This window comes from Passer domesticus, chromosome 3, assembly GCF_036417665.1.
Source record: "Passer domesticus isolate bPasDom1 chromosome 3, bPasDom1.hap1, whole genome shotgun sequence".
Taxonomy (NCBI): Eukaryota; Metazoa; Chordata; class Aves; order Passeriformes; family Passeridae; genus Passer; species Passer domesticus.
This window is the reverse complement of record NC_087476.1, coordinates 85835600-85848284: the sequence shown is the minus strand read 5'-3', so window position 1 is coordinate 85848284 and position 12685 is coordinate 85835600. Positions and strand designations below refer to the sequence as shown.

At 36.9% G+C, this 12685-nt stretch overlaps 1 protein-coding gene across 14 annotated transcripts in view; it reads left to right on the top strand.

Moving 5' to 3' along the window:
• The window catches only part of DISP1 (dispatched RND transporter family member 1), an 88417-nt gene that overhangs the window by 52441 nt on the left and 23291 nt on the right, over nt 1-12685 (top strand). For 12 of the 14 annotated variants that reach the window (XM_064414086.1, XM_064414088.1, XM_064414092.1 and 9 more), the window contains exon 2: nt 4398-4934. The exons of 1 other annotated variant lie outside the window; for it this stretch is intronic. In XM_064414086.1, coding sequence (XP_064270156.1) covers nt 4398-4934 — 537 coding nt within the window. Of the gene's footprint in view, nt 1-2147; nt 2250-4397; nt 4935-12685 lie in introns of those variants that run through there. One more of the 14 variants, XM_064414094.1, reaches the window with a different exon arrangement.

The following is a 12685-nucleotide window of genomic DNA, read 5'->3' as shown; positions in this document are numbered from 1 at the left end:
AGTTGCAGCCAAAGGAACAGGTGAACTTAATCCAAGTTTTAAAAGAACATGCTAGCTGGGGAACACCAAATCCCGCATAGTTTGTGTGGTACAGCATTACTTTATTTCCTGAAGGGCTTGCAATGCTTGTCTACTGGGTGAGATGTGTTCACTGTTAGCTCTACAAATAACAGATGGATTATGTTATGTAGGGACTTACTGTTATGAAGTAGACCATGGTACATTCCAGATATTATGCTCTTCCAGGAGTTGTTTTGAGCTGCATGGCTCAAGTCCTTTCTGAGCAGTTACTGATATCAAGAGTGCAGTAATTAAAGACAATTCTGGTTTTCTTCTCTTAGCAGTCCAACTGGCATAATTTCTACAGAGATGATCACATTTAAAATACCCTGTGTCCAGCTAGAGATGTGGGATGTATTAAACGTGTAGATTAACACTTTTTCTAATTGTATTTAATCTTCTATTAAATATGGCTGCCTGCATTAGAACCTGTATTTTCTACCACTTTATTATTCAGGCTACCTGTCCACTGCTTCAGAGCTTTTAGGTGTAAATTTTTATAAGTCTGAAACCCCCACTCTACTGGAGAATGCCAGGTCCTAAAGCAGTCTGATGCGTGCAGCAAAAATAAACTTCAACATTGAAAGAATTCAGAATTCTCAAAGACTAAATTTTTGAAGATTCCTATTTTTAGATTTTTTTTTTTCATGGTCAGCATGTTCTTAGATTTCCCATCCCATGTCATATTAAAAAGCTTACTATGCTTTTACTTGTGACTTAATTTGCTTATTTATTCATCCTCTAAAGAAAAGACTCTCAATTAACTATTTCATTGGGCCATTGTTACATCTCTCTAAGTTCCCAGTCACTGCAATTATGGCAGAGGAGACAAAATGCAATGGAGAGTTAAGAATATATTTTGGTGTGACAGCTGCAGGTGAAGTTTTGCTGTCAGTGGATTTACAGCCACTTCTGTAAAAAGGGACACAAATGAAGTACCATAGTACAGAAGTTTTAATCCCTCAAGCATGAGTGAAACAAAACTCAGATGACATTAGCCTGGTCAAATTCAATGACTCAAAATAGAAAAGTTACCAAACCAAATGAAAATGTACAGCCCAGCTCACATTCTAGAGAATTGGTTTGAGTCCCAGTTCTTCATAGCTGTGACTGAATAAAATATTTAATCAGTTGGCTACCTTAGCATGCAAAGTACTCTTGCTTCAATGTGCCATTGAAAGAGCTTAAATGCAAGCAGGTGCTTGCATTGCCTCTCTAAAAGAGTCCATAAAAATGAACAGAACTCAAGAGTTCCTCAAGGCTTAAGAAAAAATAATTAATTAGCTCTGTCTGTTAAAATTTTAATGTTTGAAATGGTTCATTAATTGCTTGTTCAACAGGAGAACAAAGGCAGAATTATATATTGTGGTACTGAGGATCTTTTCTTCAAATTTAGTAGTTCTAAAACATTTCTGAACAAAAGGTACTCAGGTAGCTAATTACATCTATGGAAAACAAAGTGTTTATCTTTGATTGTATTAAATGGAGGCTGCTGAGCTGTCTGGACAAAAGTTAAAATTGCCCTGTCAGTGTTCTGAAGGGCACAGCTGCTGTGGGCATGAGGTTGCGCATCTGTGTTTGGCACAGAGATGTGTGGTTTCCTTGATGAAGTGGTTGAAAACAGCTACTAAAAATTAATGTTGCAAGTGTCCTGGCTTTAAAGCAAAAGGATGTGTGTCTGTCTTCCTGAAATATCAGATATTTGCAGTCTCTCTGTCCCTTCTGTTCAGTTATTACAGTAGACAGTAACTTTGAGAAGTGTACAGCAGTTTCAAGCGATGATATGGATGGGTCCAACTAACTTAGAAACAAATGGAACAGTATCACTGTGCAGCCTATCTCTTATGTGAGTGAATGTAAAAATAAGCAGCCAGAAATTCCAAAAATGCTGCCAGACACCTGGAGAGGAGCTTTCTCTGCCTCAGGGTCCAGTTCTCACTGAGGTTTGATGTCATCTGCAGTGTGAGAGAAAACCAGACTCTGATACATGGTGGAATTTCACATAACTAATATATCTCTTCAGACCAAACTGAAGTTTAGCCAGCCTCTTGAATTTGCTCTCTCTGCTCAGCAGAAAATCCTCCTTGGGCTTGACTTTCCTGGGCCAGGAGAGGGGGTACCCAGCAGGAATGCGTGGAATTGAAGGCTGGAAAAATTTGCTTGTCAAGCAGCACATTCTCCTGTTCTGAGTGGGTATCTAAATGAAAGTGATTTCCTAGGGCATCTGGCTCTGCACATGATCTAGAACAAATAGCAGAGGATTAATTTTCGTTTCAGAAGTGGAGGATTTAGCTGTGTCTCAGGGAGATGCTACACGGAGGGCTGCCAGAAGGAGCATTCCAGCTGGCAAATCACTTTGCTCAGAATTAGCATTCAGGCAATTAAATAGCTCAACTGTCTGGGCAGGCTTAGCTCTCTGAGTACTCAGCAAAGGTATCAGGGAAGAAAATGAGTTAGAAACTTCCTTGCTTGTCTGCTTTAATCTATGTCTGTTGTGTCTCTCTGCAAAATTCAATGTCTGTAATGCAAGCCTTGCAATTTGAACTTGCAATGCTGTTAATTAAATATGGTATTAAAAATTCAAAGCAGTTGTAATTAACTGATTCTGTTTTTTCAGCAAGTGTTGATTTATTATTCTAAGTAGCATATAATTAGTGTTTTTCATGCTCTTTTCTCTCCTCCCTCCCCCACAGTCATGTAAATTGGATAGCAAACTCTTATCTGAGTGTGGTGTTTGACCTTTCATGTTATTTATCAAAATAGTAATCTCCAATTTACCTTTTTATCTTATATTTTATCTTATATAGTTATAGTTAGGATAGGAAAAATTGGCTGCTGTAAGCACCCCACACAAGTTTTGATCTTGAGCTGTAGTCACTTCTACAATGTTAATAGTTCTCATTTACCTACCTATTGCCTGAAAAACCTTAGGAGAAAATCTTTTAATATCCTTTATTTATGACACATTACATTATGCACTGCCTTTAGAGTATACGTCACTGAGAAGCAAGAGCTTCTCAATCAGCAGTAATTCAATCCTGGGATTATTTTTTTGTCAATTTGAAAAAACATGTGGTTGTATTCTATCTTTTTACTGTTCATAACAGTTCATTTTGAGCTTCTGCTAAAGACCTAGTTTACTGTGAAAAACGCCAATCACTTGTTTTTAAAATTTTAAAAGTTTAATAGTAATAAAATGGTTATAAAAATAGTAATATAATTAGAGTAATAATATTTGAACAGTTGTGATTAGGACAATATGAGACACAGACATCTGGGGACCTTTTTCTGGGCAACACAAGCTCGAAGGATACCCGTTAACAGGGGATTAACCCTTAAAAACAATCACCTGTTGCATATTCATACATCTCATACATGATGCATAAATTCCATTCAAACACAGGATTCTGTCTGGTTACTGTCAACTTCTTCCTCTTAATCCTCATGCTGTCTTCCTGTCTGAGCGAGGTGGGAAGAAGTTAGTTTTCTGCTGATAAGGGAGCAATAAATTCCCTTTCTCTGAAAGATTTAGGTGTCCTGTGGCTGCTATCTGGTGCGAGTCCTTTCTTAAAAAAATATCTTACACGGCATAATATTTTCACATTATGTTATAACCTAAAACTATATTTAACACACTACTTAATAAAATTAATACAGCATAATAACATTCTAGCATAACACATACAATATTAATTTTAATACTTGCGAAAAGCCAATCATAAAATACACATTTTTCACATCTACTATGCAGAAAATTTGATATGTGTGCTGAAATGGCTTGATTTACTCAAATAAGGCATTTCAAAATTTCTTTATAAAAATGAATATGCCTAGTTTTTAATAGAAATTGGAAAGGAAGTTACTGAAACCAGCACATTATTGGTTATTAAATATTGGTTATTAAATAATCTCTATTATGTGGGCGTGTCTCCTGCAGGTTTTCAAAGCACACAGGTAAATTGCAGTGCTATGGATGGTGACATCATTTATACCAAAATCTGTTTTTATAAATAGTGGCTATAGCTTAGTTTTGTGCACAATGATCTTTTTCTGTGCATGTCAGCCATTACTTATTAGCTGTGATGCAGACACTGACAAATCTCTATTCATTTGACTTGGTGTAATCACTGAAAATTGACATAACTTCACTCTTAACATTTTGTTGAACAAATTTAAGTACTTTAAAACGTTCCTGGCAGTGTGCATGGCTCTTTTCCCTTTTCCCTGTGTTGCAAAAGGTGAAGCTCAGAGCAGTTTTACTCATATTAATTTAAAGTTATTTTTGAGCATCTAAAACCACTGCAGCTCTCTAAACTGTGCTTTATTTGTTTCTTCAGGCACATCACATGTCCACTGAGAACTTGGAGCATGGCTATGAGCAATGCCAGTGAGTCTGTGGTTCTGAGCAATGGCAGCATCTTGTCAAATGCTGCTGGCCCAGGGGTTGTTGCAGCAAATGATGGAGACATCATGGTCCAACAGCTCCCATCCAAGGAAACACCAAGAACAAAACCAAGTCCAAATGGCTGCCTGCAGCTAAATGGTACAATCAAACCATCCTTTCTGCCTTTAGACAGCCAAAGAACTCAGCAGATGTTGTCGCAATGCTGCCACCCTTGTCCATACCATCATTCTTTAAGTAGCCATAATAGCAAGCAAGAATGTCATTCAGTGGTTGGCAGCTCAGCATCATCTCCTATGACCTCATGCTGCATGCAGCCACACACTGAGTACTCAGCCTCTATTTGCCAAAAACACACCCCTGTCTATCAGACTGCCTGCTGTCTTCAGCCCTCCCTCTCCTTCTGCCTTCACCATCAGTGGCCTGACCATTTCCAGCATCAGCCTGTGCAGCAACACATAGCCAGGATAAGGTAAGCAGGTTGCATTATTTTGTAGTTCTCAGGATGGTTAATCTTTCCCTGAACTATTTTGTTTTCTTACAGAAGTAGAAGATCTGAAAGGAAGATGAACCAAATTTATTTCCCAGTGATTTTACAGATAAATTTTCAGTGCATGACCGAGTCATTATTTCCAGCAGAAACCAAGTCAGGAGATTTGTTCTGTTGGGCTCCTTGGATATTCCTGAAATGAAATAGTTCTTTCTTGGGAGAAAAAAAACACTGGTGGTTTTTTTTTCTTGTTTTGGATTGTTTGGAAGCTCATTAGCTCTTTTAGAAGACACAGGGTACACCACTATTGTGTAAAACAAACCACTATAGAGGTAGCTAAGAATACACTGAAAGATCTGGTATGTCTGCACAGTCCAATCAAAACACATATTTCCTTAAAAAGATGCGTTGAAAAATATTTTCAACAATTTTGTTCTCAAATGTACAGGGTGTTTTTTCTTTGTCAGGTCAGCTGGTTCAGTGGGTTTCCCTCGTGTCTTTTCAGTGTAGGTTATCTGCTAAACTTCAAAATTGTGCTTGGGATTGTTCCAGGTTTTAGTCCTTTCTGTTCTCTATTTCATAAGAACCTGCCTCTTTGTATTTGTTAGCTTTGGAGTTCCAGAGCTTCAGGGAGCAACAAACACAAGAAAAATCTTCTACAGCCTCCTGGTCTGGGCAAAATCAGACAATCTAAGAGGCAATTTCTAAAAAAGCAAATTCCCATGGAAGGAAGACACTTTGATGCTTTTAAGCAAGTTTATTATTTTTTTGAGTTGCAGTTGGGCTAAAAGGGGTGGATTTTCATGGGAGCATTAAAAACTACTCTTCTCCCTGTTCTGCAGCATCTGCATCCTTATTCAAGAACTTGGAACTGTAATGTAAGTGTTTGTCAGTCAGTTACAATGATTTTGTCTTGATGAAATATTTGAGCTAATTTTAAACTCCTAAAAATATCAGACTGGGAAAAACATGTAGTGTGGAAAAACTCAAAGTGAATAAAGCTTTTTTCTCCTAAGATAAAAGCAGATGAAAATAGGGATGATAATACAGAACGCAAATGAGCTTTCTCCTTACGGTTATGCCACTTATAAATGGAAAAAATCTTAATTGTCAGAGCTGCTTATAATCAGAGATGTATTTTCCACCTCATACTAGTTTAAATGTCAAGCAAAGACGTTGTATAATTTTGTATGCAAAGGTATGCAGGAATTTGAACTATTGTAGGATGTCATACTTTTCAAACTGTTGGAATGGTTGCACTGATTTCACTGTTTTTCTCCCTGTGCAGCAGGGTTGTTAAACTTCATCTGTATTCCATAGTCATGAGGAAGGGAACAAATTCCATCCGTAGTCTGGGCTGCTGGTTTTAGTCTAGAAATAAAAACAGTGAAAATTTCTTCTGGATATGGTAAAATAATGTTTTCTGTCACGCTTCACAGATACAAAAACTATTTGAACTGCTCTGATTGGGCTCTTGAGCCATGACACTGGTTTTTCATCTTCCTTGCCATACCATACACTTCTACAAAAATGTACAGAAATTATTAATAATGACTTATGAGAAGTGGTTTGTCTTACTGCTAGCAGTCAAAACAAAGATACAATCCAACCTTTAAAGCACCTGTACTTATTTAACCAGCTCTATCTGTTAGCATACCCTGCATATTCCTATCAAATGATTACTGGACTGCTTCCATGCCTTTTCACTCTGTAAACTGCCCATGACTGCATTAATGGACAGTGTATACTGATCTGACTGTCACTTAGTGTGGAACCAAAGACTTCTTTTCTCTCTTCAGTACTCAGCAAGATGTGTCTAAATACAATAGTCTGTCATTGCATTGTGAAGTTATTACACAGAGAGGCCACTGTCAGTGTAGACATGTTGGGAGATGGTAAAAACTGGGAGCAACTGGATGCAGCCTTGCAGGTGGATGGATGTGCACTGAGGAGGAAGCAAACTGCCTCATGTGTAGCTCCTTGACAGTGCTAAAAAGGAGAGGTGATAAATGTGTATTTATTTTTTATGTGCTCTGTCACTTCCTGTAAACAGAAGAGTAACACTTAGGTGTGTGATATTTCAATGTGATCGTTGTTCCACATTCTTAATTTTATTGCAGTTTGAAGTTATAATCTTCACAGCAGCTTCTTCTACACATATTTTTATTACAAAGGTCATTGGAAATCATCCAGCTTTATGAAAAGTGCATGTTTTAACAGGGTTATTTAAAATGCAGGTTCTCATACAATACATTAGTTAAGTTCAGTGTGTAGTCAAAGTACATTTAATTTAGCTTCTTTTTTTAAAAAATGCATTCAAATATTGTTATCATTTTAAGAAGGAGGAAAAGTTGTGATTAGATAGAGGAGGGCAAATAGTCCTTGCAGACTGTATCACCGATGCTTACAGCTCTGGGCAGGTAACCAATTGTTTCAGCACAACAGGCTTTGTCAGGTTTTGAAGCCCAAGGCTTAACATTTGTCAGTGACCTAATATTAAAGGAATGTGGCTTTGGTATATCATTGCAGATTGGAGTGAGTAAAGACAGATTGAAATAATGCCACACTTGTCCTGTCCTCTTAAAGCTGGCTGGATCTGGAATTTTGTAGAGGGTACAGCTTTGAAGTTTAACTAAATTACATGCAAACATCATCTGTCCACTGCATCTTGAGAGTCTGGACAACTGTTAATTTTTTTAGGTTGGTGAAAACATTCTGTAGCATAAAATAAAATATTTTTAGTGGTTGGTGTTTTGCAGCATGATTGTGGTAAAAAAAAATTCTATTGTAAAAATAGGTAAAAGAGGTCAACATTTGTTTGTAATGATTTTTAGATGTTTTTCTGAGGTTGGAAGATCTTGAGTAAAGTTTCTTGTATTGTTTGGTGCACATATTTAAGAAGCAACTCATGTAAACATGTTCATACTTTTTTTTTTTTTTAGTGGCTGTAATACCTTGACCACACAAACACACCCTGGAAAATTCTAGCCATCTCTCCATATCACAATGCAGTTGTCTGGGGGTTTGATTTGCTTTCCAACTATTTCTAAATTTACCTGTGTACAAGCACGGCACATGTAATTCTCTTCAGTACTGTTGGATGGGGTTTTTTTGTTCCCCTACCCTGCCTCTTTGGAGAGCTCATGCTGAAGTATCTGTTTTTGTTGGAATGCACTTATATATCTCAAGAAACCCGGGGTCTTAGATATCGTGGAAGATATGTAGTTACTGCCCCTCTTTTGCTGCCACCTGTTTCTGTATTCATCAGCAGCCTTCATCAGGGTGGGTAGAAATACCGAGAACCAACCAAGTAAGGCTATGAAAGAAGCATGAAGATTGATCCGTAATGACTGGAAGCACGGAGTTAGGAGTCTCTAGGGAAAAGTAAAAATGTGCAGCCCAGTAGCATGCTTAGTGGGATGAAAGGAGGATAAAATAAATAGTGAACAGTTGCATAATTCTCTAAGAGAACTAAATACTACCATTTTAAAAAAGCCAGAAAACTTTTACAGTCTTTCCTGGTATTTTTCAAAACCTCTTCTTCATATAGGAATGTATGCATGTCAGTAGGAGTGGCAGAGGAAGGATGTGCAGAGATCATTTAAGAAATTGTCTCAAGATTGAGGAAGGCATGGAACAACAGTGGTGGTATCTCTGGTGCCAATTTGGATTGCTTCCTTCAGACATGTACGCGAAGTTTTTAGTGGGAAAATACCAGTAAAAAGCTACCTGTGTGCTTGTTAATCTTGATGTCAACTCTGCTGGAATCTCTCTGGTGATAAAATTAAGAAAGCTTGGGTCTGTGAACTGAGAGAAAAAAGGTAGGGCAGAAGAGGTCAGGGAGCTGTGAAGAAACTGCTGGTGCTGATGCTAAGGAAAATGCTCCAGACTGCAAGTGTGCAGTGCTTACACTTTCACAGTATCAAACCAATAAATTCAAACAAGCACTCTTGGCTCAGGGTGAACCTGCTTTGTGTCACCCACTGTTATTTACTTTTTTAGACTATACTGTTGATGCTTTTGACTAAAGCAGACAAGTAAGGAAAACTGTTCTGAAAAGCATCTCAGTTATGTGTGGTAAAAAACAAAACAGCCTGGAAGGATGATCTCCCCATGGTCATGTGATCATCTCAAGCTGGAACAGGAAAATAAAATCTGTTTAAAGCCCCATAGAATCCTTACTTTGGATAAAATGTAAGAATTGTTCCTCATCCCCCACCAGCCTACTTCGGAGGTTTTAGCTCCCAAAGCTTAGTTAGTTTAAATTGCTGGATTCAAAGCTTTTGCTTGTTAGACCAATTTGCATTCAAAGAAGGCAAAAGACAGCATCAGGAAACTGGTAAAGCATCCACACTTACTGTACATCTTGCTTTCAGTTCGATTTAAACCTTCTTTCAAAGTATTTTGGCATTGCAGATTTATGTGATGGTTCTGGGACTCTGGGTTCTGCTGTGTCTCAGTGTTCTGTGCCACACACTGTTGAAACAGCACGGCAGATATATGTGAATACTTATACTTTATTTAATACTTTAAAACAAAGCTCTGTAGAAATGAAAAAGCTGTGAAGTGAGGATAGAACACTACAGCTGCCTCTTACCCATTTTAAATTTTTCCTTCTAGTAATTTGGCATAAAGATTAGAACTGGAAAAAAAATAAAATCTTCTGTTTTTCCAAAAAGCAAGGGAATGTTTGTCAAATACCAATCTTAATAACGAGACTTTGTTATGAAACAGTTCCCTGCTTGATTCCAGGAAAAGGATAATTGTTATCTAGTACATTCTGCATGGCTTGCAGAGCTGATTTTGCATATACATATGTATAAAATATTTTCAAATAGACTCATTTCAGCAACATGAACTGTTCACAAAAATTTTTCCACTGAGCTTATTTAACACCTTATCCTCTTTTGAAAGTTGTTCGCTTCTCCTTTAATTGATGCATTAAAAGATATTTTAGTTTTCACTTTTTATGTGAATTGTATACTAATGTCTTTTGTACAAAACACATGTGCATATAATGATTTAAAAATTGATAAAGGAGCCTTTCTGCCTTCCCCTAAGAAGATTAAAAATAGAAATCTTTAAGAAGAAACTTTAGGTCAGGTTTCTGGAAGTGGGATTTCTGAAATGTTTTATCAACCTTTAGCAACTAAAAAGCAAAGTTGTGACCCTCATTTCATTCAGTGTTCAGGGTGTTGCAAATCTTGTGGTTCATGCTGTAGATCAGGAGTTCCTGAAACAATACAAATTCTGGCTCTGTTCTCATTTAAGCCATTTATTCTATGCCAAAATAGGAGTTCTTATTATGAAGCATTATCAACCCAATGGCATACTTGGGATTTTTATATAGTTGAGACAAATGTAAAGGAATGTGAAGCCATCTCATGCATCTATCTGAGTCCAAATGTGGGATTCTCTGTTGAGCACATGTGGAAAAGCAGGTTTTCCCTGTGACCAAATGAACTGGGTTTTTTCTTTCTTTGAAATAATTTTTCATTTCAGTCTAATTTGAGCTGTGCTTCTTCATTTTCACACATTTTTTATTTTCAGGGAATTGAGGTCCTGTGTGTGTGCTTGAAGATGAGTCCCATACCCTGTATCCCTCACCTTTCCCTGAACAACAGAGGAGCTCACTCATAACTAGCAATGTGCTGGGCCTTTGAACTGCTGTCCTTAAAAGATGTAAAGCTGAGGGAGATAATAAAAAAAAAACGTGGCTCCTTTCTTTTGTACTAAATTGACTAGAAAACCAGTATCAGCTGTGCTTGTTCTGGAAAAGGACTGATTGGTGTGGGGTTTCAGATTACTTACAAAACTGAGCATTTATGTACACTTAGAAAAAACCCACAACATCCAAAATTATGTCAGTTTGTTGGAATATTTTGGTGATGTATTTCATGTACTTTTAATTTAGTAGGAGGTTGTAGTGAAGTTCAAATGTGCATAAGACAACACCAGACAACAAAGAGCAACAGTCTAAACTATGCATGGCCAATGATCTGATTTTCATCACTCTTTAAAGAGATGGATTTTGAAAGATTTGCACATTCCTACATAAAAGTTTTGAGTCTTCCTTCTCATGGGGGAAAGTGTAGAATGATCAACATCATCTTTAGAAAGCTCTTTATGAGTTACCATCATTGTTTCTGTCTCTAACTCCTTCCAAAATCACTTGTTCTTCCTTTCTGATAATTTCAGTGTTGTCTTTGTCTCCTAGTGAATAATAACTTGTGTCCATGCTTTTAATTGGTCAGGGATGCTTGAACAGCAAAACAAAACAAAACCCCTAAACACAGTGCAAGAGGGAAATACAAAAGGTACCTGAGCAATTTGGCACTGATTTTGCTGCACAAAAATTGCAGTGTGATTCTACTGAATAAAGAAATCTTTTAAAACCTGGACTATCAATGCAAAATAAAAATGAGATGGTATCACTGACAGATCAGTGGAGGTAAGGGAAGTTACAGGTAGAAATTCTGCTGATATTTCAGAGAGCTTAGTCTCACTATTGGCAAATTAGGATGTGCTTTGGTTCTTTTCTAGTAAAATCATAAATAGATTTATGTACTGGACTGAAAAAGCTGATCTGCATCACTTCTGCCACTTCTCACACATTTTGTAGCATGTCAATAGGATACTTTGCCTCAAAATGCTTATGTTACTTTCAGTTTGTAGGATATTTAGTTTGTTCTGTCAAATGGATGAACTTTCGCAAACATTTTGCTGAACAGCTTTGATCATGTTAAATCGGTTTTATAGTCTGTTCAATACTAGAGCGCTTTTTGGGGCTTTTAGCTGCAGTACTGGAAACATTAAATGTTCAGTAAATATTTCCTTTTTTTTCTTGCTTGCTTTTGCTGAGCATGCAAAACAAATTTCATGTCAGGAGATCCAGAAGATAATGTTGCCTTATATATATATATATATATACAAGTTTTCATTAGCTAAAGAGCCAAAAGCTAAAGAGCCTTCTTTGTGCAATTACGTATTAAATCCTTTAAAATATATTAATTGTGTTGAATCGACATTTGTTTTATATCACTTAAAAGTTACAGCAGTCTAAATTACTAAATTCACAGATATTGGAACAGGAGTTCAACACTGAAGAGAAATATTTGACTAAATTTAGAACAAATATCTGAAGTAACAGTATTTTCATTTGCTGCAAGAGATTAAATATGGGGAAAGGTAAAAATTATTGTTTGTCCCCATGGTTAGATGAATAATCTGGAGAAATTGTAACTGCTTTTAATCTATCTTTAGAAAAGCTCTCTAGTCGAAGAAGGTTTTCTGAGAGCAAAACTGAACTCCCTGGTGATTTACAATCACAAAGTCTTACATCTGCACAGGAAGGAAAACTGAAGCATGTATCAGTTGAAGTGTCATTTATGACACTCCAAGTCTCCCTACTCCAGAGCCAAATTTCCATGAGTTTAATGTCAGTCTTTAATACCTATAGGAACATGTACTTCAGCCTGTGTGGAGAGATACCATCATAAAAATAGGCACTCTTGGACATTTTCATTCTCGGTGGTATCATGAGATGGGGGTTTTCTTCTGTGTATGTTGTGATGCGGCCAGGACCTTGCAGTGCTCCATTCAACTGGGAAGTGTAATAAAAACAGCTTTGAAATAAAATATATCTAAGGAATGGACTTTTTGCCAGTAAAAATGTTGAAAACTACTCTAGTCATCATTTAAATCCCAGAACATATCTATTAATTTCACTGTAA